The sequence below is a fragment of the Cyclopterus lumpus genome, chromosome 7 (assembly GCF_009769545.1).
Source record: "Cyclopterus lumpus isolate fCycLum1 chromosome 7, fCycLum1.pri, whole genome shotgun sequence".
NCBI classification, from domain to species: Eukaryota; Metazoa; Chordata; class Actinopteri; order Perciformes; family Cyclopteridae; genus Cyclopterus; species Cyclopterus lumpus.
In genome coordinates, this window is record NC_046972.1 from 21077166 (window position 1) to 21104890 (window position 27725).

A 27725-nucleotide genomic window follows, 5' to 3' on the forward strand; every position below is an offset into this window, starting at 1 on the left:
TCTTGAACCATCATGCATTGACATAACCATATAAAAGACTGGACGGCAGCCTAAAAAAACAACAACAAAAACAGTTTCTTGCTCAAAGTTTTCCAATCATGCCGTTAGAAAGGTTTCACTGTATGCGTACAGCACAGCGTCCCGGGGGGGGGGGGGGGGGTTACAGTGCAGCTTCCTCAAGTCGAGCCCCCCCCCCCCCCCCCCCCCCCCCCCCCGTTCACAAGTGCCTCAATCCTGTAACATGTTGGATTTCAAAAAGAGGCAGAAAATCATCTAGGAGTGTCGTACAGGCTTCAGTTTTCTGGCTGCAGCGATGCCAAATAAACCTAAAAATCAGACATATTCCTCGAGAGCAATTCATTTAGGATCTTTTCTCCCCGTCGCCCCCGACAACGGCAGCAGAATGTCATTTTGGGACGTGAGACAGCTTTACTGAGCTTTTTACTGAGCTTTACTGAATGCCCCGCCCCCCTTCAGTCCATCTGCACACATTAACACTTTATATATTTATATATATCACATTGCCCTGAAGTGAAAATTCGCTTTGTAAAGTTACGGTGACGTTAACAGATTCCATGTCAAATTAGTTGACGTTTTAAAAAAGTACCCGGCGAGTGATCGTAGTTCTGCACGAAAAAAAAGGACACTTTGAAGTCTCTCTTGTTAAAGCGTCAAACCCAGCGCTGTCCCTGCCAACGTCCCAAATGAATAATAAACACTTCTAGCAGACAGTTTACACCGAACCTTTTTCTTCATAAAGGAGTTGCACAAAAAAAAAAAAAAGATAGTTGTAAGGTTTCTTAGTGCGCTTAAACATTTGTTGTTTCGGAGACAAAATTTGAAGTTGCGTGAAGACATAATTGTCAGAACTCCCTCACTCAGTTTCTTTTCTTTTTTTTTTTCTCCCGTCTCTATGAAGCTTTGGCTTTTCTTGCCCGTGGCGATGTTTTATCCTCGGACTTCACGACCCCGTTGGCGGCGCCTCCTGACAAGACAAGCGATTAGAGACACAATGAGCGCTCTGTCATGTTTATAAAAAAAAAAAAAAAAAGGTTAAATAATGAGAAGACCGAAACACAAGGATCCCATTCTGTCTGTTTGATGGACCGGATGCTGAGGTTCTCGGAAACACACTCACCCCTCGTAGGCTCCTTTTTGTGAGGCTTGCTCTTCGGGCTCACCGCCTTCTTCTTTGAGGCCTGGTTCTGGCTGTGCTCCCGCCACTTCTTCAACTGGAAGTTAATGAATTTCCACATCATCCAAGCCTGGGTCAGGCAGATAGCTGCCAGACAAGACATCCTGAGGGAGGGGGGGGGGGGGAGGCAACAGTTTAAGAACCACAAAAGTTAAAGTGCTTTCACTTGGGAACAGGAAATAAAAACACAACTTTAAAAGTTGAATGCGTGTTGTAAATCAGCTGGGTACAAGTCTTTAAGGGCTCTTCCTGTTAATTGCCATGTGGACTTGCCTTATGGTGAGCACATTGAAGTTGCCTTCCGCGAGGGAAAAGCCCTGGTTTTCTGTACGGGGCAGCCCGAAGCCAAACGTCAGAACTGAGAGGGTGAGGGTGAGGAGGCGGGCGATGACAAAAAGGAGCGCCCACAGAGTAAAACTGGAAGGAGAACAAAAATCAAAGTCATCAGCTCCGAGGAGTCCGACTCGACTGCTGGTCTCACTGGGGAATCGTCACAGTGACGGAAAAAATGGAGGCAATGGAAGTAAAGATCATGCTTCATTCATAAACAACAGCACGGCTATTTCAACATCAAATAATAGGCTTACATTTATTAATCAGAGCAATCAGATAGTGCTACATTCGCATAAGAACGTAGCACTATCAGAGCGCGAGATTCTTGAATGGAACATATTTAAATAAATATAGATATATATACATACATTTCATTCTTAAATTAAACATATAACATGTCTTTTCTATACACATTTCATTTAAGAAAGATTCATATATATATCTCTTTCTTAAATTAAATATTTCAATTAAGAAAGATTCTCTCAAATCAGATGTTTGTGGGGCTATAACAGATGTTTGTCAGCATTACGGACAGTGACACACACACACACACACTTGTTTTTCTTCTATTGATACATAAAGCTTAAAAAGAGGTGGCTCAATGAGCAAAAAAAAAAAAAAAAAAAAAAAAAGGTGATAGGCCGGACTTGACCAATCAGATTCAACTATGTAAATTATTATTCGGGGTCATCAGGTTGTTGGGACAAAAATACTAAAATGCAAATTGGAAGAAGAAGAAGAAAGAAAAAAAAGGCCAACTTGTTTGTTAGGTGACTCAATACCCTTTCTGCTTGTTCTCGTCACTGAAGTAGAAGAGGCGTGAAGCGTGGAACAGGAGCTCCACCAGGTAGTGAGGGACCAGCAACACCAGGCCCAGTCGGTGGAGGCTGAACAGATGGGACGCAGAGAGACATGAGATGAGGACGTGAGGAACACGAGGAGACAACCCTGGACTTCATGGGCCACACATGCTCCTCTTAAAAGAACATGGCTGTGAATCAGGAGACATTCCTCTCACATCAATAGTCATAAAAAGGAAAGGAGATTAGCAAAGAGGGAGACGCTCCACTTCAGAGGAGATAAGTTGCATCTTAAAATAAATAACTGGTCTGGTTCACAGACCAGTATGACACCTCATAGTTTTTTTTAATTCTCCAATAAAGGAAAAGTCTTAAAGTTTTAAGTTGATAGTCCATAAACATGGAGACATACTTTTTTTTTTCATACACTAACACAGCTTCACCCATTTCATCTGGCACCTGTTTTTTTTTTTTTTAAACACTCTCGATGTTTATGAGCGATATATATATACGTAGAATATGATTCCTCAGAAAAAAAAGGTAATGAGTTCACTTACTTTAAGACGTAGGCGCCAGCGATGTGGACAACGTAGAGGCAAATGTAATAGAGCAGACGGGGGATGTCCTCCTGTGGAAGGGTTTGTGTTAGTAACAGCAGCAGAAACCACAAACAGCAGTTTGCTGTAAAAGATTATAAAAATAAATATCTGGATGACATGTTATTTCTCGCAGTATTTTCAAAGTCGGGGACATGAAGTATTGACGTATCCTGTAAATGTTAGACATTTTTATTTAATGTGTAGTGAAACATTCTCGAGGAAAATTAAAAAAAACAAAAAAAAAACACAATATCATCTATAAATGCGTAAAAGAATAAGAAGAAAAGAGCACATTTGCATATTGCATTTTTCTCCTTACCTTGCGTACTTTTTGAAAGTACAGCTCAGGAAGTGCATGGAGCCAATGTGCAATTTGGCAAATGTAGAAGAACTTGACCTGAAAACTAGACAGAGGACAGAGAGAGTTTGGGTGTTACTTCGGCTTGAACATAAGCTAAGATCATATCAATATACAATAGATAATGTGGTGCACAGGTCTGTTATCTCCATTTAAAATACAGCGAGTCAAAGCAGTACGGCATTATATACGGCAATAAATATGGCATTCAGCTTTGACTGTGAAATTTAAATAACAATTTACAAAGTATATATATATATATATATATATATATATATATATATATATATATATATTTCAATTAAGAAAGATTCTCTCAAATCAGCTGTTTGTGGGGCTATAACAGATGCTTGTTGTTTGTCAGCACTACGGACACACACACACACACACACACACACACACGCTAAGCGATAGTAACATATATCTCTTTACTATTTTTTCTATTGATACATAAAGCTTAAAAAGAGGTGGATCAATGAGCAAGAAAAACCCAGGCCGGACTTGACCAATCAGATTCAACTATGTAAATTATTATTCGGGGGTCGTCAGGTTGTTCAGATCAGGAAGGGACAAAAATACTAAAATGCTAATTGGAAGAAGAAGAAAAAGAAAAAATGGCCAACTTGTTTGTTAGGAGGAATGTTAAAAGAAGGGCTGAAACTCAACACACTTCCCCTAATATGAGTGCTCTGGTGTGCAGCAGTATGTACTTACACCATGTGAGTGTGTGGATAACCCTCCCATAAGAAAGTAGGATTCGTGGCAAAGTCCTCCTGTCGGAGAGAAAAAGAGACAGCGGGTGAGATGAAGCCTAATGCCGGCTGGGACGGCGCGTCTCCGTGACCCCTGACCCCCGTACCGCCGTGAGGATGCTGCAGCCCCAGATGAAAGAGAACAGGTAGAACGCCGCCAGCTGTCCGGACTCGTTGAACTTGCTGTGTTTGGTTTTAGACAAGTGCAACCTCCTGTTCATTTTCTGAAATCAAACAGAAAAAATATTACACAAGAAGGAGGGGGGGGGGGGGGGAGGACATTAGGGTTCCTTTGTTGATTTTTAAAAAAGTATTAAGATAACATACGAGCACATGAATTTACTCTTTTTTTTTGTGTGTGGAGAAAAGCAGGCGAAGCATACAACGCTGCCTGTTACCGAGTTATATATCCGTCACAGCTCTAAAAAAAAAGAATCGGCATCTTCTCAATCAGGAAGTGGAGCGAGTCGTCTGTTAATCGCAGGCTCGGTTCGACCCTGCGCGTCTCAGAGTCTCTGAACCCCAGTTTGAATACATTGATACACACTTTGTGTCTCGTAAGCGGATTTAAAAATAGATCTCTTCAAAACACACTGGTGCATAAGATTTAGAAGCAAAGAGCCTTGAGGTTGCAGATGGCAACCAACGAAAAACACACACACACACACACACACACACACTTTTCCAAGTGTGGACGGCGGCCCTCAGGTAGCGTAAACGTGAAAAGGCCGTCGCTCTCGGTTTGTCTGAAACATGGCGTCACAACGTGGCTCAATATGTAGATATGAAGGGCTTATTCTCGCGAAACACAAGGATTTTGATGAATGATGACACCAATTCTGCCAATAAATCCCCCTAAAATCCTACACACTGGTCCTTTAATGAACAGGAGGATTATTAAAAAGTGAAACCTCAATGCTCACATTATTGTTTTAAGACATGAAGAAGCGGGATCGTACCTTTTATTAAAAGGAGGGACAAATCTTTAAAAAGATTCCTTGTTGCTCTTTTTTTAATTTTTGGAATAGAAATATATAAAAATACTTGTTCCCATAAATGATATCCCACCGAGAGCCGACAGCTGAAAGACGTCAGAAGAAACATGAACATGTTCCCCAATGCCGGCTTGGACCGGTTTATCTCCCAAAAAAAAAAAAAAACACAGCGATGGACCAGAACATAGAAAACGCATCAGCTGTTATTTGATGCTTTTTTGGAAATGAAACACGAGACGGACCACGTCTGACGTTGTGCACGCCGAGAAAGGCGAAAGAGAGTCTTTAACACAGTTCCCCCGTCATGCCGTCGATGTACTCACGTCGAGAATGTATTCTTGTATCAAGGCGTGAAGGATGACCGCAATGAGAAGGTAGAAAAACACAGTGGCCACATCTTTAGGACCGTACTGGTAGAGGTTCACTGGGTCACTTTTCTCGTCTGCAACGGAAAAGAGAAACACAATAGTTGTTTTTTTTTTTTATTAGTAATGCAGTTAACGTGAGCCATCTTAAGAAATCTGATTTACATAACCGGACCTGTAAACTTCCACTCACCAAGAACTTGTGTTACGTTGTACTGGACTGTGATGAACATGATGGCGAACTTGGCTGTGACCTGGAACACACACACACAGAGAGAGAGAACAGGATCAGTGGACCGATACCTTTTTTTCGACACAATCATTTCTCTCTCTCTCACACACACACACACACACACACAAAAAACAAAGAAATGTGTATTTTAAGTTCAGTACCATGGCTACAATTACTCGCCCTGTCCTGGTGAGTGTGTGCAATGAGCCTCACCTGCCCTTCAGTGTACCAAGCTCACAGATCATCCTTTAGCTTCACAGGTAAAAGGTGGACCGAGCCACAGCGTGTTCTAGTCTGCTGGCTTGGTTTCGGGGTGGGGACGAGTTCACCTCATTTGTTTCATTCAAAAGTCAGCTGATCAAATGTGTGGCACGACTATCTTATGAGGCCACGCATGCATGCATGCATGCATACATACATACATACATACATACATGCATACATACATGCATACATGCATACATGCATGTATGCATGTATGCATTGATCTCCTACGGTGGCAATGCATTAGCCGCCTGGTGGAATGACCTGTTAGCGGTGCCAGTGGGGCCTCCTCGCCATCTTCTTTGGCGATCAGTGAGACACATGAGAAGAGAGGGAGAGAGGGGGAGAGGGGGCGAGCGAGAGGGGGGAGAGATACGCTCGCGCCCTGCCCCTAAAGTGCTGACTGTCTGTCATGTCGAGCTAACGACAGTTAGCTGACAGCTAACATCACTCGGCTAACCCCCCCACACACACACACACACACACACACACACACACACACACACACAGCTCCCCTTGGTCCCAATCACACAGTACCTCGAACATCAGGCCGAGGAGGATAATCATGGCCAAGCACGACACCATGTCGGCGTGGTTCTGGATGACGAACTCGTGGCTCAGCACCGGAGGGCTCTTGCTCTTCTTGCGGAACCCCATGGCTCAGCGACGCGGGTCTCTACTTCTCTGGCTTCGGGGCTGCTCACCCACCCCTACACCCACCCCTCCCCGTCAGTGAGTCTCTTAGCCGGGGTTGGCGCTCGCTTTCACGGGTCGCGCGTCTGGGTGTTTTTTTTTTTTTCTTCTTCCCCAAATGTCTCGGCGCGCGCACAGTGACCCCGCTTCGCTCGTGCGTTCAAAAGCAGGCATGAAGGTGCATCGCATCAAAATCCAAACACTAGAGCACAACACCCACTTTTTTTCTTTTTCTTCTCTCTCTCTCTCTCTCTTCCCTTGCCTGGTAAAGTCAGATGACGGGGCCCCTCCCACTTAAAAAAAAAAGCCATTCATGAACCGCCCAGTGTCGTTGACGTAGAAGGAGAACCTGGGCTCGTGGTGCATTCAGGGACTCCACGTAAGCGTCCACGTTTCCTAAATTAAAAACAAAAGGAGTTAGATGTGGCTACAACAGATTTTAGTGGTGCGTAATTGTGTAATGATGTACTATTTCAGCACGATTTAATTTGAAATGATCTGTTTTTCAGATTTTAAAGAATATACCTGGGACAGACAGCGTTATTGTGAGTCAGTGATGAAGAGATACATTGATAAGTCAGTTAAGATATTTCACTTTTTTTGTATTTGCTAACCTCCATTGTCAAACAGAGAGTTTTAAATGAACCCGTTTATTTATTCATTTTTTACATGTCCAATAGTTCCTTCATGCAACAATTTCACCTCTTAAGCCTATTTTGTTGTGTCTGTGTCCCAATGATTGTCTCAAAGGACTCCCTTAGATCTATCATTAAATGCTATGCAAACTGCTTGCCAAATACAAAAACCCTGCTAATAATATATATATCACACAACTGTGTCCTGTTGGTACAATTTGATGCCAATTTCTGTTGGCATTTGTATAGTGTTGTACTTGTAATGGTACTGTATACTCTCTACTTATACTGTGCTGTACATATAAATTGAATTCTGTTTAGCTGGTGTATTGACATTATTTTACGCTTCACTATATTCTTATTTTTACTCCACTACATGTATCTGACATATAAGTTACTTTTTAAATACAATCTATATAATCATCAATAATGATTGCTATATAATGAACTACCCAAAAAACTTAAGTTACAATTAGCTTCAACTGGAGCTGCCACAAATGCTGTTACTGCTAACACCACATTAATGCAAATAATATATTATAAGGGTAAACGGGTTCAATGTGCATAATAAGTCATTTTACTTTTGATGCATTAAAACACTGCTGATAGTAATTTTGCACTCGAGTAATATGTTGTACGCAGGACAGGAAGAGCCGGGCATCGAACCCCCAACTTTGTTCACTTGCCACTGAAACTTTTAGTTTAAAAAAAAAGAAGAAGAAAAAAAAAAACCCAGAAGCTACGATTGTGTGTGTGTGTGTGTGCTCGACATTGCTCCCGTTTAAAAAAGGAAAACCAAGCCAATAACCAGGTAATAAAATAAAAATGGTGGCGGCTTTAACGCGTCTCCTCTTGCTCGACGTTGAATTACGGACAATCTACGGAGAGAAAACCAACGGTCAGGTAATTAACATTAACATGGCGTAACACGGCCATCATTGTAGTGACGGTTAACAAAACACTTACTGGACGTTTAAACGTTAGCACGCCGCGACGTTTTCACTCATTTCGTCGTGAACTTACGTGTCTTTTTGCTGTAACTTGAGTGTTTTGTGCGCCAAACGTTATATTAGTTTAATTTACTCAAAGTTAAGTTTGAGACACGTTCACCTGACTTTAATGAAACACTTTCCCTTCCGTGTCGCTAGAGGTCAGTCTTGAGACAGAATCTAGGTGAGCGGGCCCTGAACCCCCCCCCCCCCCCCCCCCCCCCCGCTCTCGCGCCAGTTCAACGTGACGCGCCTTTAGCGACGTCCACAGTTTAATTACGTCATACATGTAATACATACACTCGAATCAAAAATGGCTAACATCTTCTGAGGTAGAATTGCCCGGCTAGCTCAGTCGGTAGAGCATGAGACTCTTAATCTCAGGGTCGTGGGTTCGAGCCCCACGTTGGGCGCTACTTTGTTTTTGTTTTTGTTTGGAGTGCTTAACAATTTTGTGTTTTTTGTGACCGTAGTTTCTCTTTTTATCTGAATCCGTTATATTTAAGGGAGTTTCTAATATCTTGAAACCCCAACTTAAATTTATGGAGGAAAGGAAAAGTGGAAACGCCTGTCCGTCACCACAAAAAACTGCAAAGCACGTGAAGTTGAAGATAATCTGAAGCAGTAATTGCTTATACAGTGTGTCTAACTTCTATGGCCATTTAAAAGGCAATAGTTTGTGTTGGTTTTATAGAAGATTGCGTTACGTTAATAAATAGTAATCAGTAACGTGGATATAATAACTGTGTAAAGGCAAATAATTAAAAAGCTAGAACGGTCTGGTATGTCAATTGCATCTCTTTACTGAAAGAAAAGACTTTAACAATATTACGATATCCAAAATCTAAAACAATATCTGGTTTCATATAGTCTCATATCATGACATCGATATATAAAGCAGAAAAAACATAACATATTGTATTTATGGCAGAGTTATTATACAGGTTTCTTTTCAATCACTGTGTATTTCACTGTTACTGATTGTCAAAAGGACAACAACAACGGGTACCCTGTTTTATTGTGTTTTATTTTTATATTATTGTACTATCACTATTGCAGCACAGATGTTGAAGAGGAATCCTCAAATCAAACAAAGCTCCTCCAGTGTACACATTCAAATGTAAGTATTCCTTCTCATGGAGGAGGAGGAGATACATATTTATTCTCATTTCTTTATTGCATTTGCTACATTTTGCTAAACATGGACTTGATTTATATGTGTGTACAGTTAGCCCTCACTGGTCCATTATATATTAAGGTTATGAACAACAGTAATGTGTGACGTAAAAAAAAAGGCATAGCTTCCTTAAAACTCAAGGTCTTTTTCCCTTTTTCCTTTTCTCTTTTTTTGCAAACAGAAATGCCTGAAATAGGTGAAGAGCTACAGCCTCTTCTTTCTCTGGAAACCGCCAAGAGGGAGGGAGGAGTTTAAACAAAGGCCCTCTCCACATAAAAAAAAAAATGGAGGCTTGTGCAGAGGAGCCATGGTGTCCTGCTCTTCACAGTCTACATGCTGCCATTTCTACTTCTAAAGCCTTCACATGAGACAACTACGGGCAGGTTCTACACTTGGAAGCTTCACACGTTGTCACACTTGGGTTGGTATGTCAAAAATACTCATATTAATCGTGTTATTTTATGGTTTTAGGCCTAGCTCTCTGCTTATTTTTCTTCCCCTGTCTCTGACACTCACCGTGCTGCCCCTGCCTGCACTGAACAAAGATAATTACTCAGGAAACATTTCGGCCAATCAGACGCAGCCTTGTATCCTGCCTGTGAGGAGAGCGACCAGTCAGGATCCGGCTAACATCACTGGGGCCTGATCGCCTTGCCTGAAGAGCGGAGCCTTCCCCGGCTGAGGGCTGAGAGTGTCCTCCATGTTTTATAAGTGTTGACATAACAGTGTGTCAGGCAGCCATGCATCCACAGAGGTAAGCTCTGTCTTTCTTTTTAATCTCAAATCTCTGATAACAACATGGCTTCCTTCTTGTCGTTGTGGTGACTGTTGGTTTTTCTCATGATGAATGTGCACACCTTAAACAAATCTGTTTAGTGTGCAGGAGGAAGAGGAGGAGGAGCTGGGGTGGATTTGAGGCCTCGCCAGGCCTCACTGCTCCACAACTGCTCCGCAGTGCTGAGGAGGGTGGGGGGTTGGGTAACGACTCTCACCCTTGCTCTCTCTCTCTCTCTGTGTCTCAGGGTCACATGGGTGCCCCAGACAACCAGGCTGCCATACAGGAGGCAGAGTGGACCATGGCAAATCCTTTTCCTTTTTTATATAATGCAAAGGAGAGTTAGATTTTAAAAAATGGCACCCACACCTCCTTTTTCTGTTGTGGCAGTCCTGTGTTGTAGCCTGGCAGAGAAAGAATGGGGGATGGGCAATGGAGGAGGAGGAGGGCGGGTATTATGTACCCTTTGTAAGTGGATTGGCTCTGTGCTGTTTTCTTGTGTGTCATGCCAGGCCGGGGAATAGACGTGGGGGGCAACAGACGTGTTTGTTAGGAGGACACGGAGTGCAGGGGCATGACTCCAATACTAGTTCTCCGGCCTGAACGTGTGTATGTAAAAAAAAAAAAAACATTTGCAGAAAACAGTCCTGGTGGACGAATGGAGTTTCTACACTCCACCCCGATGACAGAAAGAGCAAACATGAAACAGACCTTTTTTAGTCGAAGGGCGATCCCCTTCCAGTCGAATCTTTAGAAATGAGACCTTGGGACGCAGGTTACTTCTATTTACAGCCGTAGGCCTTGAGTTTTGCCGCCCGGGGCTTTGCCCTTCTCTCTCTCGCTCTCTCTCTCTCTCTCTCTCTCTGCAGACCTATTGTGAAACTGCTTCCTCCAACCGTCAGACAGACAGTGGCCATTTTGTGTTTTTTAGAGAGCTCTTCTTACACATCAGACTGCAGGGGCAGAGGAACAACATGAGACCTAACAGGTTTTTACATGACGTGTGTGCGTGTGTGTGTGTGTGTGTGTGTGTGTGTGCATACATTGCAATATTTTCTCTTTTTCTCTCTGTGGTTTTTCAGTTTTACACACATACAGACACATATGTAAGATACAGATACAAAAGAAAATGCTGTTCTTCTCAAGATATTTTATAAGAACACGACACAGGGCCCTGGTGTATAAGGGGACTCTTTACAGTTTGTTGGCTTAAATTTTTTAGAGCACTTACTGTACATTGTGTTACGTAACGTGCCACCGTTTTAGCAGTCTCAGCTGCGTGGGCGAAACAAAGACAGTTCTCTTTCTCTCATGGCCTGATACGAGGCGTGTTTCATCTGCCAGGACAAGCCAGAAAATAGCAACGTTTGCAATCTAAGTGTTTTCTGAGACTTAATTCCCTCGCTCTGCAGAACCACAACCAGGAGTTCACTTTTACTGGAAGGAGTTAAAACTCTTTTTAAAAGCCAGTGATATAATTGCTCCGCCGATGGTGGAGAAATGTCAGCAGTGTGTCGTGGCGTCGGGACAAATAGTACGGCGTAGGTTGAACAGCAGAGCCACTGAGTTATGCATCACACCCACAAAAAAAAAAAAAATCTCCCAAAGGGCCTTTTATTCAAATCCCCTCTGGTGTCGACTATCCTGAAGAAGGGCAAGCTAAAGTAAAGGAATATAAAGCGTCTAATGCATGGGGGTGAAATCTCTGCATTGCAGCAAAAAGCTTTTTTAAGAGGAAGAGGGGAGCCGGCACACTGTGATCCGTGTAGCATAGCACCGCTGACCAATAATGTTCCACCCGGTTGGCCCTCCAGCCAATTGCAGCTGCAGTCGAGGTTAAAGATTGACAATCAGAGGGAGAGCAGCGGGGAGAGCAAGGGCCTTCTGGAAAATTCCACAGCCATCTTTGATTCACCCTTTTAAAGCCTTATGTAAAAAAAAAAAAAAAAAAATCCAGGTCAAATCTTTCTTTTAATACAGGATGTTCTGTCCGTACTTGTGGTATATAGTCTGGTGTTGATCCATTGTTTAAACCTTGTAAAGGAGTCATGCTAAAACAATCTTTTATCTTGTTAAAGAAAATCTTGATTTTATTCAATGTGAACTAGGAACTTGTACCTTTTTTTTGTTGTTGCTCTTAATCGTTGTGTTTTTGTTGATTTCAGGTATTTCTTCATTTGTCTGCATGCGATCGTTGGTCTTGCTAAAGCTGAACTGAACGTCTCTGGGCTTTTTTATTTTTTACAAAGCCTAATAATCTCTCTGGGATTGTGTGTGTGTGGCACAGTGAGTAGGATGTTTTTGTAGTCAATGGTATTAATCCCAAGAGTTTCGCAGTGGCAGTCCCAGAGCGGAGAGTGCAGTAATGATGTTTGCATCGAATGGCTTTCCTCGACTGCCATTTAGAGAGGCCGTTTGTCCGTTTTGATGTGAATGAACTGCGCATTCTTCAAAGTGTAGAGAATGGCTTCGCCAGGATCTCCGTGTGGCTTCACATTGAGGGTCTCTCTTTCTTCAAAATGAAATCTAATTATTCTATGACAGCAGTATTCAAGGGAAGGAGGCGAGCCAAGATCGAAGACATTTATAAAAAAAAAAAAAAAAAAAAAGGAGGAAAAAAAGGAGGAAAAAAAAAAGAAAAGAGAGAGATGAGTGCTTCTCATTCCGCCGGATTTTCTCGTGTCTCCCTCACTGTGTTCCTCCTCTGCCTCTGTGATCGGCAGTGAAGGTTTGTCTTGACACGGCCGTGTTTTTTTTGGGGGGGGGGTTTTGTTTTGTTAATGTTGGATTGTAATCTCCACAGATCTCTCTCTCTCTCTTTCTCTCTCTCTCTCTCTCTCTCTCTCTCTCTCTCTCTCTCTCTCTCTCTCTCTCTCTCTCTCTCTCTCTGGTCCTCCTGCATGGATGTGCCAGTGCTTGAGAGTCTGAGCCTTCGGAGTGGGGGATGGGGGAGAGGGGGGAGGGGAGCAAGCTGTGGCCTCCATTTTCTGTGACGAGAGAACCCTGCTCGTCTCTCACTGGAGTGGAATCTAAAGGCATTGAGTCAGTGTTTCCTTTTTGTCCATCAGGTACTACTTGCAGAGGGGAATACTGTCAGTGTTTTTCTTGAACCCATCGTCTCTCTCTGGAATACATCCCAGAATCTGCTGAGGATTTATTTGCCTTAACTCTCCTTGTGTGATGGATCATAGCTCCTGATCTGAGAAATGTCCTCTGGATCAGCATACTTTTTCACCATTGCTCACCCTGGCAGTTGCAGCAATGTCTTGCCATTAAGTGCGTGTGTGTGTATATTCTTCATGGTGGTTGTTGTTGTTGTTGTTCAGAAGCTCTGCCTGGTGATGGTGAATGCTTTCTCTTTTTCAGGGCTGTGGTACACGTAGCAGAGCGGCTTGGCTTTCGTAGTCTTATTTTCATGTGGGCCTCGTTTGTTCACTCAGTCCGGAACAGGAAGGCCCCGGGAGGGGTGTGTGTGTGTGTGTGTGTGTGTGTGTGTGTGAGTGTGTGAGAGTGAGACTGTTGGCAGCCTGAAACAAGATACCCATACGCCATTTTTCTTTTTAAAAAGAAACTGCGACCATGTTTGCCTTGTTTCTTTCTTTTCAGAAAACACAGGTTATGATGCATTTTTGAGTTCAAGCTCGATGAGCTTTCTGCGATTGCCAGTCCGAGAGAGAACCGGGAACATATTTAGAGTAGCCTTGAAGAGTCGGCATGCTCACAGTATCTGGTATTTTGTCTGGTAGAAAGAATGTAATCATTGTTAAAACCAGAGTTGTGCAACAAACACCAAGGTTGGCTTGGTAGTTAAACGAGTATAGGTTTAATCGCTGATGTGATCACATCTGATCTCTGAGTTGGGTTCGTCAGATCTGATTCATGGATCGCTGTTAGGAGTGTTTTAACCTCCCTGTGCCTGTCAGCGAACTGACATTGGATCAACTTTGTGTGGAATGTCTCCTTTAAGGGTGGAGGAGGGGACTCAAAGAGCATTCCTTTACTTTCAGAAGAGAGAGAGAAGGAAAAAAAAAAAGAAAGAAGCTTATCCCACAAATGTGGTTGACCTTTGAGTCGTGGCCTGTAAACCCATCATCCTAGCTGGAAACCAGAGCTGCAGCCAACGCTATGAACTGGTCAAGTGTGTGACCTGTCAGGGGGTCCTTGGGAGGGTTTTCTTCCCGGGGCTTGTGAATAAAGGCGACATCCTTGGAACAAGGCCCTCTGTTGATCTGACAAAGGAGGAGCCAAAAAAAACTCAAAGACTTTCATTTATCGCCAGACCCCCTTTCTTCTCATCCTTTTTAAAAAATCTTTTTTTTTTTTTCACAGAGGAAATGAAATGAGAGCAGGACTGGCCTTGCTAGATGTGCATGTTGGAGATGCTGTTTTATTCGCTCTTGGAGCGCTTTATTATTCATGCGTTTGTTATTTTTGATATGATATTAACACTGGACCGTTTTACATCAGCTTTTGTAAACTCAGCGGCAGAAAAAGGGCAGATTTTTCTTTTTTAAAAACACAACATTCTTACGTAACTCCACAACTATGTACGTGAATATTTCCTACATGGTAAAACATGTGGCGCCAAATAAAGAGTTGCCGATACAGACATAACAAACGTGGCTGCGTTGAAGACGCAGATCATTTACGTCGACCTTGTTTTTAGCTGGTTCGATGCATCTCTCGCTGCTGGTCTCTATGGATGGGGTCCAAATCCTCTGTGTCCCCCTTGTTGTTACTGAAGGGGCTGGAGAGGAACGCGGACTGTTATTCGTCATGAGACCATGGAGTAGGATAGACCGGCTCCTTATGACTCCCTCCTTACAGGTCTATTCACTATTTGTTATTAAAGTGCAGCAGAGATCAGGACCGTAACAGCAATCTATAGCTGCGATCTCTCCTGAAGGACAAAGTTGCAGGGTAATACAAAAAAAAATGGCCCTACGTGTTGTTGTGAATATCAACTTGTGCTTAGCGGAGAGGCAGCGTTGCCATGGCGATTGTTGCCATTCTCCCCCTTGGAACATAAAGAACATATTCAGACTCATTTGTCACCGATAACGTGGAAAAGATTTGAACTTTCGCGAGCGCGCTGTCAGGGATGTGCCCGAAATCAAATAAAACAATAACAATGGAAAGCCGGCAGAGGTCCCTATTGACGGATCCTCTGGGACCCGGGTGCCTTAGGTGGTGTTCCACTTGTTTACTGTTATGCTGATGTGGTTTTTCAGAACACCCTTTCTGATTTTCGCGTTTGCCTCTCTTTCTGGGTGGCTCTTGTTCGGCGCTCCGCAGTCTGGCTGAGGAGGAGATAAAAACGGAGTCTGATGTGGTAGAGGGGATGGAGGCGTCTGTACGATCCAAAGGTAAGTTCTTCTGAGGCCGAGCACGGCGCATTAGCAGTTCAACTCCTCGACCCCGTGTGCACAGAATGTGGAAGGTTATTTACTGCATCTTACAGAGAGCGGTGCAATGCATGTCGTTGGTCTATTTAGGACTGCAACGATAAGCCATTGTGCATGGCTGCCTGCCTGTTTTGTGTCAAGTATCAACACACAGTTCGGGGGGAGCCCTCCAGCTATTTATTACTATAAAGTGGTACGTTAATATGTATAAGGGGCATCTTCAATAACTGCATTTAAATCAGTGGGATTGCTGTCAGTACTTGATGTAAAGTCTAAGAGCTGAGCACTAATTTCTCAAGCTTGAAGTGACTTTAATTTGCACTTCCTTGGATTCTCTAAACTCTAAGAACAAGGAATGATCGGGATTACGGTTTATGTTTGTATCCTTCTTGATTTTTATTCTAGAAATGGCTAAATTACCGCCATGGCACCTTTTTTTTTTTTTTTTTTTTAATCCTCTTAAACACGTGTGGCGTGCAGTAAACAATACAAGCCTGTCTCCCATCGTGTGATGACCCGATTTGTCTTTCATGCCTCCAGTCCCTGATCCACCGGGGTCAGCGGAACGAACCGCGGCACCACAGAAGAGAAAGGTGTCCAGTCCCACCCACTCCTCCAACGGACACTCTCCCTCGGACACCTCCCCCAGCCCCGTCAAGAGAAAGAAGAAGCCCGGGGCCGTCAACTGTCACAGCAAAGACCAGGTAAGTGCTCCGGTGCACTCTAGTCAAGATCTGGTGTGCTCTCGAAAGGGATGTGGTGTTACCGGCCTGTCCTTTCACACCAGAAAGTGGGAGTTGGCCCAAGAAATAGAACCAAGAATAATCCTAAACTAAGACAACTTTAGAGCAATTAACATTACATAGCCTTTTTACTCGTTGATTAGTCGTTTTTATCGTCTTTTCTCATGCTGAACGACTTATTTCCAAGATACTTCGAAGCACATTTCTGGTCCACACCAAATTTTAAAGTAATTCTTTGTGGAGAAACTCAGTTTTTTAATTCCACCTAAATCAAGAGTTTTTATTTGGTCCAAGACCACTTTAGGCCAGATTATGCTTAAAAAAAAAATAATAATAAGTTTGTACGACTTGTTGTCGGTTCTCGTGGGAAATCGAATGCGTTTACAAGCCGGTCTGAACGGCCGTGCTCCACAAAGGTGAAAAGCCTGCAGACGTGGACGCTTCAAATGGGGATAACGGTTCATTCTCAGGCAGTCTCTCCTGAAAGTAATTAGTAATGTTTTACACCCAAGAAATGCCACAAAAGAAAAAATTTTTTAAAAAACGACGAAAGTTACAGGAATTGTCGACGCAGCCTTCCGACACACCGTTCTGATTGAGGCACACCGGGACCTTTTTTAGTGTTGGACTACCTGGAACGTGGAAAGACAGAAATATATATATTTTTTTATCAAACAATGACTGGAGGCCTGCACACATTGCAGAGGTCAAAGTTCAATGCGGGACGTCTTTTCTTGGTCCAAAAACACACCACATTGCCTGCGAGAGCACACCAATTTTTAGGTTTTGAGTGCAGTGTACTGTCCGCTTGAAGGTGGACCAACGTGAATGGATGTTACCTGCTGTGACGTGGAGACGTGACGCGTTGTGGAGGGTTTTTGAGCCACGAGTGCATTCTCAGCTTACACTTACTTTAAGTTACCTTTTTAGTCATTTTGCGTCTTTAAAAAAAAAAAAAAAAAAAAAATCACCTCTGTTCATTTATGTCCTGTTGTACGACAAAATGTAAGTGTTATGCACTTTGATGGTATGTGACTCTGATGCATATGTTTTCATGTGCCTGCCACATTAACGTGGTGCTTAGTGATTCCTGTTTACCCGTTCGTCATCCGTTGAACTTGCATGATTCTAGGTTTTATTTGCGTAATATTCTGACCGGTGTTGTACATGCTTTTGATTGGCTACTCTTATTGAATATATATATATACCCAACACTGATTTTGGTGTAAGCTTTAAGGCTTAAGCTTAAGATATTTTTGTACTGTGAAATGTCATCTTGAGCTGTGAAAGCAGATGCATCCGCTTCTATTCATCCTTCCAATGTATCATCCGCAGCGTGTCAGCCGGGTTCTTAACAGAGAACCATATTATGCATTGCGTTAACTCTCAGCTGCAATGTGAGCTTTGTAATTATAACATTTATAAAATAGAAACAAGAAGCCGTCCTCAAGCTCACACTCTAAAAACCTGTTGGGTTACTCTTGTTTGACCCACTTTTTGTTGTTGCTCTAAAACGTGTGAGTTTTATGACCGTCACGGCCCTCAATGCTGCTTACCCTGCTTATCCCACCTTATTGCTGTGTTGTTGTTGCTGTTGTTGTTGTTGTTGCACTGCACCTTTTTTGTGTTCCTGCGTGTTTTTTGAAACCTGCCCCCTTGTTTTTCTTGCCTGCATTTCAGTCAGAGCTAAGACATGGTCCCTTTTACTATATGAAGCAGCCGGCACTCACCACAGACCCTGTTGATGTTGTGCCGCAGGACGGAAGGAATGACTTCTACTGCTGGCTGTGCCACCGCGAGGGCCAGGTGCTCTGCTGTGAGCTCTGCCCCAGGGTGTACCACGCCAAGTGCCTCAAACTACCAGCCGAGCCCGAGGGCGACTGGTTCTGTCCAGAGTGTGAGGTATCTCGCAGAAGACGCGTCTGTGTGTGGCTGTGCAGAGAATGATTGTGGCGAGGCACAATCACGCTTGCTTGGATGACATTACAGGGGTGTCGGACTATGTGTCACGTGCAGCGTCAGCCGGAGAGGAGGAACTAATCGGTGAAATCTCCTGCCTTATTTTTTTTTTTGGTCTGTGGTTGATCGGAGGAAAAATAAAACTCCAGACCTCTTGGCCTCTCCTGGCACATGGTGTGACACCCCAGCAAGCTAACTGCTCACACTGCAAGTTAGATGTTAGAGATTTTAATCTGCTAGGGAAATATATATATATATATATATATATATATATATATATATATATATATATATTCTCATCTCAAAAGAAAGCATTACCTGCTAAATCAAAAGAAAGCAGGTAATGTAAACTAAAGTTCAGGTGTACGTTCATATGGGCCTCATTCACCAATAAGTGTCTTTTTCTTAAATAATGTTCCTGAGAAAAGTCAACAAAGATTCAGGATGTGTTCTAAAACCGCAGAATTGTTCGTATCCGTTTCCTTATGACGATGAATCCCATTGTTCAAGGTGTGTGTGTGTGTGTGTGTGTGTGTGTGTGCGCGTGTGTGTGCCAGTTGTTTCCGAATCAGCATTGACGTACGCCCTGTAAATCTCCATAAAAGGGCATGGAGGGCCTTTTGCACACACAGAAATTGAAACGGACAAATATTAAGTCCAAGAAAAAGGGTAGAGCACGAAGTGGAGATACAGGAAGTGAATGCCAAACAAGTTTAGTAGTGTCAGTAGTGTATATGATTGCAACTTTTCTGTTTCTTTTTCTTTTTATTGTCTCTTGCACCTAATTGACGTTTGCATATTTATTATATGAATACAATGCAACAGACAGCTTTGCTATTTACTGAATTTCGTTGACGGTTTCAAACACTTTGAAAATTATTATGTTTTAAATATGATAAAAGAAATAATATTGTAATTTAAATCCCATATTATACAACTGTAGCATTTGAAGAAAACCCTACAACCAATTATTTTTGCACAAACCTTGTCGGCACTCACATGTGCTTGGAGCTTATGTTCTTGCATCATAACTAATCTCAAATAAACAAACGCTGACGGATGTCAGAATATTTTGTAAAAACTGCGTAAGTGGGTTTAGAGCAGGTGGTGAATGAGGTCCAATGTCCTTTTTTTGATGCATGTTCATTTCATTATGGGTTCATTATTGTAATTAATTATTAAACGATTTGTATTATTGTTGCAGAAAATAACTGTCGCTGAATGCATCGAAACCCAGAGCAAGGCAATGACAATGCTGACAATAGACCAACTCTCCTACTTGCTCAAATTTGCACTTCAAAAGATTAAACAGCCTGGGGTAAGTCTTTTAAAGATCCATTGAATGCTGGTTTGAAAGTTGCCTATGTCTATGAAAGTGTTCAAATGTGTGCTATTAAGCTATATAAATAGGATTGATATGACGTTACTTTGATATGCAAAAAGAAAAGTCGAGGACATATATCCAGGATATGAGACTAACGCATCTATTTATTATTATTTTCTTCCTATTTGTGTAAACCGAGCAGACTGAGCCTTTTCAGAAACCTGTGGCTCTGGAACAGCACCCGGATTATGCAGAGTACATTTTCCACCCCATGGACCTGTCTACTTTAGAAAAGGTAATATTGCTTATTCTTCTTTAAAAATGGTAAAAGAAGTATGCAAAAGGTATTTAAAACAAAAATAAATCCACTTATTGTGAATGTGTGTGTACTTTATGTATGCATACATGTACACAAAGCATATAATATAAGCAATAAAAAACGTTACTCTTCACCAGATTAGAACACAATATTTTAGATATATTCAGTGCAGTAACATTCATTTTTATTATGTTCACTTTTTGATAGAATATCAAAAAGAAAATGTATGGCTGCACTGAGGCCTTTCTTGCTGACATGAAATGGATCTTACACAATTGCATCATCTACAATGGAGGTAGGAACATTTTGACACGCATCACTAATCCCTCTACAATGCCAATTAAAAATAATACGATTGTGACTCTGTTGTGACTTTTTTTTTTTTTCCAGGTAATCACAAATTAACAGCGACGGCAAAAGTCATCGTCAAGATTTGCGAACATGAGGTAAAGAAGCTTCACCTCCCATCATAATAATAATAATAACAAAGGCAAATATTCTGTAGATAAGATAAGATGTGTCTGATTTATAAATTAATTGCATCTAATATGTATTTATAGATGAATGAGATTGAGGTGTGTCCAGAGTGCTACCTGTCTTCATGCCAAAAAAGGGACAACTGGTTTTGTGAGCCATGTGTAGGTCCTTACACGATCTTAAATACTGTATTCATACATTTTAGGTGAGATTTTCTTTTCCTTTTTTTCTTGATCTGTGAGGTATTTGATTGTTTTTGCTTTGCCCCTTTATAGAGTCAACCCCACCCTCTGGTCTGGGCTAAGCTAAAGGGCTTTCCCTTCTGGCCAGCAAAAGCACTTCGGGACAAGGACGGACAGGTAGACGCACGCTTCTTTGGGCAACATGACAGGTGAGAGAAGCTTGTGAGCATTGAAGAGCATCTAGATCTCTGCGTTTGTGCTTGTTGGACCGAACTCATTATCCTGGTCCTTTTAATTTGGTGAATGTTTTGTTGTGCTTTATATATAGGGCCTGGGTCCCTATCAACAACTGCTACCTCATGTCCAAAGAGATCCCTTTCTCCGTGAAGAAGACAAAGAGCATTTTCAACAGCGCCATGCAAGAGATGGAGGTTTACGTGGAGAACATTCGCAAGAAATTTGGGGTATTCAACTATGCACCGTTCCGCACTCCCTTCACGCCCAACAACCAGCTCCAGATGCTACTGGACCCCTCCAACCCCAGTGCCGGGACCGTGAAAACGGAGAAACTGGATAAACTTCGCTTCAACTTCGATATAACCGCGTCTCCGAAGATGGTCCTCGGCAAGAGTTCCACGCCCAGTGGCATGAGTCGGAGGGTCTCGTTGACGGACATGCCTCGGTCTCCCATGAGCACCAACTCCTCGATTCACACGGGGTCCGATGGGGAGCAGGATATGGAAAAGCCCGGCAGGAATCCTGCCTTCCACTACAGCACTGGAGAGGAATCGATGGACTGCACTGGTAAATATTTGTACACGAGTAATTTATTAAATGATGACTTGAAAAGGGGTTGCTGGTACAGTTGAACCTACAGAAAGTGTATGCAGGCTTTACAGAGATTTATAGCAAGTTTGTTTATTTCACGTTCAGAGCTTAAATAAGGCCATTAAAAGAGTCTTGCCCTCTTTTAAAAAACTATTTTACATTTGTGATTACAGCATCTCCAGTCTCCGGGAAGATGGGTTCTTCAGGCAACGCGGCAGGCAGCCCGAAGCCCTTCAACCCCGGACTGGTCCCCAAGCAGGAGAGGACCGCAGGCACAGGCGGCATCCTCAATCTCAACCTGGGTCAGTTCCAACTGCACAACTCTCCGGTCATGAGGATGTTAGAAAAGGCTAACGATCAACACAGCATTGCCATGCTAGCTTATGCTTGAATTGGTATTGACGTCGAACATGTTCCTTTCAGATCGGGTGAAGGCTGAGATGGATCTGAAGGAGCTGAGTGAGACCGTGCAACAACAACAGCAGCAACATCAGCAACAACAAGGAGCGTCGGCTTCCCTTCCCACCCCAAAGAGACACATCAGGAGCCTGGACAAGACGATTGAGAGCTGCAAGGCACAGCTCGGTACATATCCAATCACATCACTGATATTTTCTCATACTGTACAAAAAGAAATCTTCCAGTAATTTCAAGAATATTGCAGTTTTCTGGAGTGCATTTGCAGGAAAAATACACATTTAAAGTTTGATACTGTTCATTTTGAATGACGGTATGCGTAATCTTCTATTTTTGTTCAACAATGTTTAATATTGTCAATACATTTACCCAAAAAGCGGACACATGTGATATCAGACAGTGTGGCTGCTCCTGACTTAGGGTTGCTGTTTGTCAGGCTGACGGCAAAGGCAACTATTTTTAATTCAAACTTGTAATCACTCCTGCGTGTTTTCTCCATTCAGGGATAGACGAGATCTCTGAAGACGTGTACAAAGGTGTGGATCACAGCGACTCTGACGACTCTGAGAAATCGGACTCGAGTGACAGCGAGTATCTCAGCGACGAGGAACACAAGCCAAAGAGCTCCGTCCAGGACGACCAGGACAAAGCGGATAGAAAAAGGCCCAAAGCGAACGCGGATGGAGAGAATAAGGAGGGAGTTCCAGGGAAAGCGGATAAACCCACCCCTGAACTTCTGCAGGGCGCCAGCGGCCCTGAAAGGGGCCTCCAGGACAAGCCCAGGACGCCCCAGTTGCAGCCCCTCGCTGACAAACCCAAAGCCCAAGATGAGGGCAGGGCAGCAGCCGCCGCCGCCGCTGCTGCCACATCGGCGGCTGAGCAGGACTCTGATTCTGAAAGAGAGCTGGTGATCGACCTGGGCGACGAACATGGAGGCCGTGACTCAAAGAGGGCGAGAAGAGAACCGCCGGGAGCTTCCGCGGCGAAAACTCTCAAAGAGCCCGGTGTTGCCAAGCTGGAAGGTGAGAGGCCCTTGACGAGCTGGATCCATTTTCTCCCGTTAGAAGGACAACTGGGAGGAAATGACACCCTTGAAATGTTGCAACTAAATGTTTTATTCTTTAAATGCTCTCGGTTATCTTGTCTTTAGGGTGGTGCCTGAGGCTTTCCCATTTTCCTTATTTATACATTTCAATCGTCAGTGATGTCTGTGAAAAATTCCCATGTAAACTATACAGTATACAAACGTTATCACCATTACCATCTCCTTTTGGATGCAAAAAGTGTTATTTGAAATATCAATAGCCATAAAACTTTAAAATTCAATTTCAACCAAATAATAAAACAGACCTTGAGACAAAAAATGCATGGTTAACCATTTCTAATTTGTCTGCAGTTGACCATAACACATTTCTCCACTAAAATAGTACTTCACAGATGTAGCATTGAACTTTTAAAATGGTTCAAAAATTGCTGCAGAGATAATGTTTTAAATTTTGTATTCCACTTCTGATGCTAGAAGTGGCTAATGTATCCTCATGCCACTAGTCTTAAATATATATGAGGAGTAGGTTAGAGAGGTCTGGTGACCTAATGTCTTTCTAACCCAGCTGTCGTCACACTTATGAAGAAATATGATTTGTTTTGATTTTCTGCTCAGGTAAACTGCCTTCCTCTGCAGCAGCAGCTGCTCCATCACGTGAATCCGCCCCTAACCTGAAGGACACTTTGCAACCCGCCATCACAGCAGCCATCAACCTTGTTTCCACCGCAGCTTCCGGCCAGCCCAGTGGCACCACAGCCACCGGCGGATCCACCAGCAGCGCACCCTCTCCCGCCTCGGTCTCCGCAACATCCCCAATCCCCGCGGCTGTAAAGAAACAGCGCCCTCTACTGCCCAAAGAGACGGCTCAGGCCGTGCAGCGGGCGGTGGTTTGGAATCCAACCAAATTTCAGACCTCCTCCCAGAAGTGGCACATGCAGAAGGTGCAGCGGCAGCAGCAGCATGGAGATCAGTCACCAGTGGAGACGCCGGCCCAGAGTCCGGGGCCTCAGCAGCTGCAGTCCCAACAGCAGAACTCCTCCAGTACCCGCTATCAGACCAGACAAGCTGCCAAGGGTATACACTCAGGCAAAATCAATCATCTGAACATAAAACACGAAATACAAAAGATGAAATGTGTATTCAGATGTATAATTTATCCCCTTTCAGTGCAAAAGGACGTGCCTCAGAGTACTTCCTCCTCAACAGCTGCCCAGGTCACATCTGGCAGCTCCTCGTCAGGAGACGTGCAGATCCCCACAGGCTCAGCAGAGGTGGCTGCGGATATCACCAAGTACACAAATAAAGTAATTTGGCCAATTGTACTGCCTAGAAATTTTAATAACGGCTCTCTTGGTTAAAACTGTCGGCTAATATCACGTGTTTTTGCCACAAATCTGCAGATTATGGACACGATAAAAGGGACAATGACTGAAATCTACAACGATCTTTCAAAAAACACATCAGGAAACACAATTGCGGAGGTAAATGTCCGGCATATAGACCGATGCTTATTTAACACGTCATAATAATACTTGGCAAGCTTTAACCTCTTGTGTATTGCTGCCACAGATTCGCCGGCTAAGGATAGAGATTGAGAAGCTCCAGTGGCTGCATCAACAAGAGTTATCGGAGATGAAGCACAATCTTGGTACGTTTTTTTTGTTGTTTTTTTCTGCTTCAGGAATGTGTCGCAACACGTTTTGAGAGTTGACATACTCCTGAACCTTTTTTAATTAATATTACGTGAGTTTCACGTTTTTGACTTTTGTCTCCATTTTAAATGCAGAACTGACGATTGCAGAGATGAGGCAGAGCCTGGAGCAGGAAAGGGAACGCTTGGTGGCCGAGGTGAAAAAGCAGACGGAGGTGGAAAAGCAGCAGGCGGTGGACGAGACCAAAAAGAAACAGTGGTGCGCTAATTGCAGGAAGGAGGCCATCTTCTATTGCTGCTGGAATACCAGTTACTGTGATTACCCCTGCCAGCAAGCCCACTGGCCAGAACACATGAAGTCCTGCACACAGTCAGGTAATATGACGACACTCACGGCACACTAGTGTGGTCAATATGAACATTCAATCTGTCGTTGATATATGTTGTGAGTGCCGTGATGCAAAAGGTTTGTCCCACAATGGTTATTAAAGATAATAACTGGCAAATAAAAATACAGAAATACCATTGTTGTATTACATTAAATCGACATTAAAAATCTAATGGAACTGTCTGCCATAGATACTCAAACAAAAATATATTATTATTTATTATTTAAACTTGATTTAGAGGCAGGATAAAGTCTTTTCTTTCTTCGAGCTATGTGTTTTCTCGATGTGAACGCTTCCCCCAGTTCAGTGTTTCCTGTTGCAGATGAAGCACCCAGTATTTGCTCCTCGGGTACTGTGATCCAAACTGAAAATGTTATTTGACATGAAAGACACATGGCAATAAACAACTGTGTACTACACTGTACTGTCGAGGAATACACAATATGTCTTCTCTGCCATCAGGATGGATAATTCTCCTGATGTTAAACAGATTCATGTCAAAAATTAAAAAAGTTTTTGTACTTTACTGTCTGGCTTTTTCTTGTGTATGATTGAAAAAAACAAACCACAATTCTAAATTCCTTGTCGCTTTTGTGAAATAGTGGATTATAGCCGTCTTTGGTAACTATTATATAGGTATAAACGGTGATGAAACTGTCACTATACTCTGACGGGAGTACATGAGACGGATAATATGTGAGAAATCAATATAATATACGGTCAATATAATAATAATATTCCTCCGCACCTGAAGGAAAGCGACCAATCAGAGCCGAGGAGTCTCTAACGCTAATGAATTCTGGTTAACCGGTCAGCCTGCAGCGTTGATCAAATATTAATCCAGATTTCGCCTCAAATGTTTTAAGAAACACATTTTAGGGATCTGTTTGTCTGTCAAATGAGAGTTTGCTTTGGCAGGTGGGCGGTGCTTGGTTTCGATTAGTTTTCAAAATGGCATCCGGATCGCAAACTTTCATATTCAAATAGTGACAGTTTGAGAAAATATGCTAAAATGATTTAATTTTTTGAAGTTTATAACTCCATAATTAGGCAGATTTTTCAAAGACAATCTCCATCGACTTTCTCTCGAGTCTGATGTGAAACTCATTTTATTCAGAAGGGTTATATAGTCAATTATTGTTTTGAACATACACAATTTGTCTCACTCCACTGCATTTAAAAGAACTGCAAGGCAGCTCCCGCTCAATGATTCATACATTTATACCACAGCATCTTTTAATAAATGTATAACTGACATGACACCATCCGAGACAGTCCGTCATTCCTCCTATAAATATAAACTCCGTCACCTCGGCTCCTCTCCACCCAAGCACTCATTCCTTTTAAAAGCTCATATCGTGCAAGTGAAAAAGTATAACTTTGCAACAATAACAACAGATTACCTCATTGCTTTTATAGACACCGCCTTGCCTCTGAGGCCCATTCTGCGGATACGCGGTGTCGATGTTCTCACGTTGTATTTTGTTCTCCCCTTCCAGCCACAGCTTCTTCGCAGCAGGAGCCAGAAGCGGATTCCAACGCGAGCCCTTCAGTCAAGTCATCGAGCCCCTCTCTCGCCAAGCAGATCCCGACCCCTGCAGCGGGACCCTTATCAGACAAAAGCAACTCTCCCACGTGCATTGACAAGAGCAAGGACGGTGCTGGCGTTACCGTGGTGACCTAACCGCTACACTACAGATACTTATCGCAAATTTTGCCAGGCCGCTGTGGAAGGCTTGTGATGTCAAAAACTTGGTGCTCGAAGGCCCCCCACAGCTCTGACGCATCACTTTTCCATTCCCATGTGTACTAAATCTGCTTGGTGGACCTTTTTTTTTTTTTTTTTTGGTCGTTTTGTTTCATCTCTCATTTGCAGTTTCCACAAAGTCTGTGTTCAGGTGGATTCACAATGTGAAAGTAGTCTGTCTTGAGAAATAAAATGTGAGGTTGTATGTTTTCATATTGTAGTTTTGCTATAGCTCTGTTACCACTTTGTTTCAAGTCTGAACAAGATTGTATCGACCCACAGAATATTTACACTTTTCAATGCTGCTCTTAAATACTTTACTTGCTGTATCATTTAGTGGATTTATCTCAATATTATGAGACAAAAACAGCCACCAACAGTTGATATTCAGTCATCGTGGTGCCATCAGAGGTATGTTGAGTTATGCAAGTTTGTTAAAACCATGTCCACTTCATGTCAACGGAGATATTTTGAGTAATGCAAGTTTAAACGTAATGTTTTCAACTGTCAGCAGGAGGGAGGGGGAGGGGGGGCATTTTTTGGCTCATACCAACTTTGTATTGTAGTTAAACATTGTATAGACCTACATGAAAAAAAAAAATATCTGTGATTTATAAAAAACAAAAAATGTAAACTGTACAAAGTTTTTGTAAGAAAAATACCTGAACAATATTTATAGTGTTATATGTTTTTATAGTATGTTTAAAGAAATCACATTTCTATGTGTCTAAAAAAAAAAAATTAATTACTTCATATGAATGTCAGCTGTAAGCGCAGCCTCTGTTTAACTTGCTGGTGTAAATCCTGATCAGACTGTCTGTAAGAATTGGGTAGGAATAAATAGAAACTGCATTTTGGCTGGATATTATTTCCTGTGCGCATGTCTGTTTTTTGAGCTTGTGTTCGTGTTTACATATTGTACATACAATAAATGGACTCGTGAAGAAAAAAATAAATATGCTCTGATCAACTTAACGCAGTGCACCTCGATTCATTTAGACATATTTTCTTTGAAAAAAAAAAAAATGCTAACGATCGCCATGCTGAACCGGAAGCCACGGGGCTTTTTCACGCCCG

General features: G+C 42.6%; 2 protein-coding genes and 1 non-coding gene across 17 annotated transcripts; 2 read left to right on the forward strand and 1 right to left on the reverse strand.

The window, feature by feature from the left end:
* Window positions 1-891: 891 nt before the first annotated feature.
* Window positions 892-8334, reverse strand: zgc:113278 (uncharacterized protein LOC541528 homolog). Its single transcript, XM_034537603.1, has 12 exons — window positions 8245-8334; window positions 6431-6982; window positions 5591-5651; window positions 5356-5474; window positions 4145-4261; window positions 4000-4058; window positions 3247-3331; window positions 2886-2956; window positions 2311-2415; window positions 1469-1612; window positions 1139-1299; window positions 892-985 (listed from the first exon to the last, which is right to left on the reverse strand). The coding sequence occupies exons 2-12, from the start codon at window positions 6548-6550 to the stop codon at window positions 912-914; spliced, it is 1116 nt and encodes a 371-aa protein (XP_034393494.1). The 5' UTR covers window positions 6551-6982; window positions 8245-8334; the 3' UTR covers window positions 892-911.
* On the forward strand, window positions 7952-27623 carry LOC117733742 (protein kinase C-binding protein 1-like). 15 transcript variants are annotated; one of them, XM_034537592.1, is made up of 24 exons: window positions 7952-8124; window positions 9270-9330; window positions 9569-9812; window positions 9965-10141; window positions 10410-11150; window positions 15458-15528; window positions 16108-16271; window positions 17991-18212; window positions 19474-19587; window positions 19796-19888; window positions 20120-20207; window positions 20303-20358; window positions 20473-20550; window positions 20665-20780; window positions 20900-21375; window positions 21573-21701; window positions 21823-21984; window positions 22320-22838; window positions 23477-23935; window positions 24029-24165; window positions 24262-24342; window positions 24431-24509; window positions 24648-24887; window positions 26401-27618. In XM_034537592.1, the coding sequence occupies exons 5-24, from the start codon at window positions 11137-11139 to the stop codon at window positions 26583-26585; spliced, it is 3483 nt and encodes a 1160-aa protein (XP_034393483.1). In that variant the 5' UTR covers window positions 7952-8124; window positions 9270-9330; window positions 9569-9812; window positions 9965-10141; window positions 10410-11136; the 3' UTR covers window positions 26586-27618. The 15 variants fall into 15 exon arrangements, with proteins under 15 accessions (XP_034393483.1, XP_034393482.1, XP_034393486.1 ...); XM_034537591.1 differs by lacking the exon at window positions 10410-11150 and having other exon boundaries at window positions 9933-10141; XM_034537595.1 differs by lacking the exon at window positions 10410-11150 and having other exon boundaries at window positions 15394-15528.
* Window positions 8551-8623, forward strand: trnak-cuu. Its single transcript has one exon. It is a non-coding gene; the product is annotated as a tRNA-Lys (tRNA).
* Window positions 27624-27725: the final 102 nt, after the last annotated feature.

Bases quoted from the DNA above. Each gene is read 5' to 3' on its own strand.
- LOC117733742 (XM_034537587.1), top strand. From the start codon at position 13,107: ATGGGGGAGAGGGGGGAGGGGAGCAAGCTGTGGCCTCCATTTTCTGTG. The intron at 23,936-24,028 runs GTATACACTCAG...ATCCCCTTTCAG, and splicing joins GACCAGACAAGCTGCCAAGG to TGCAAAAGGACGTGCCTCAG. The intron at 24,888-26,400 runs GTAATATGACGA...CTCCCCTTCCAG, and splicing joins GAAGTCCTGCACACAGTCAG to CCACAGCTTCTTCGCAGCAG.
- zgc:113278 (XM_034537603.1), bottom strand. From the start codon at position 6,550: ATGGGGTTCCGCAAGAAGAGCAAGAGCCCTCCGGTGCTGAGCCACGAG. The intron at 2,957-3,246 runs GTAAGGAGAAAA...ACCCTTCCACAG, and splicing joins ACTTTCAAAAAGTACGCAAG to GAGGACATCCCCCGTCTGCT. The intron at 986-1,138 runs GTGAGTGTGTTT...TTGTCTTGTCAG, and splicing joins CAAAAAGGAGCCTACGAGGG to GAGGCGCCGCCAACGGGGTC.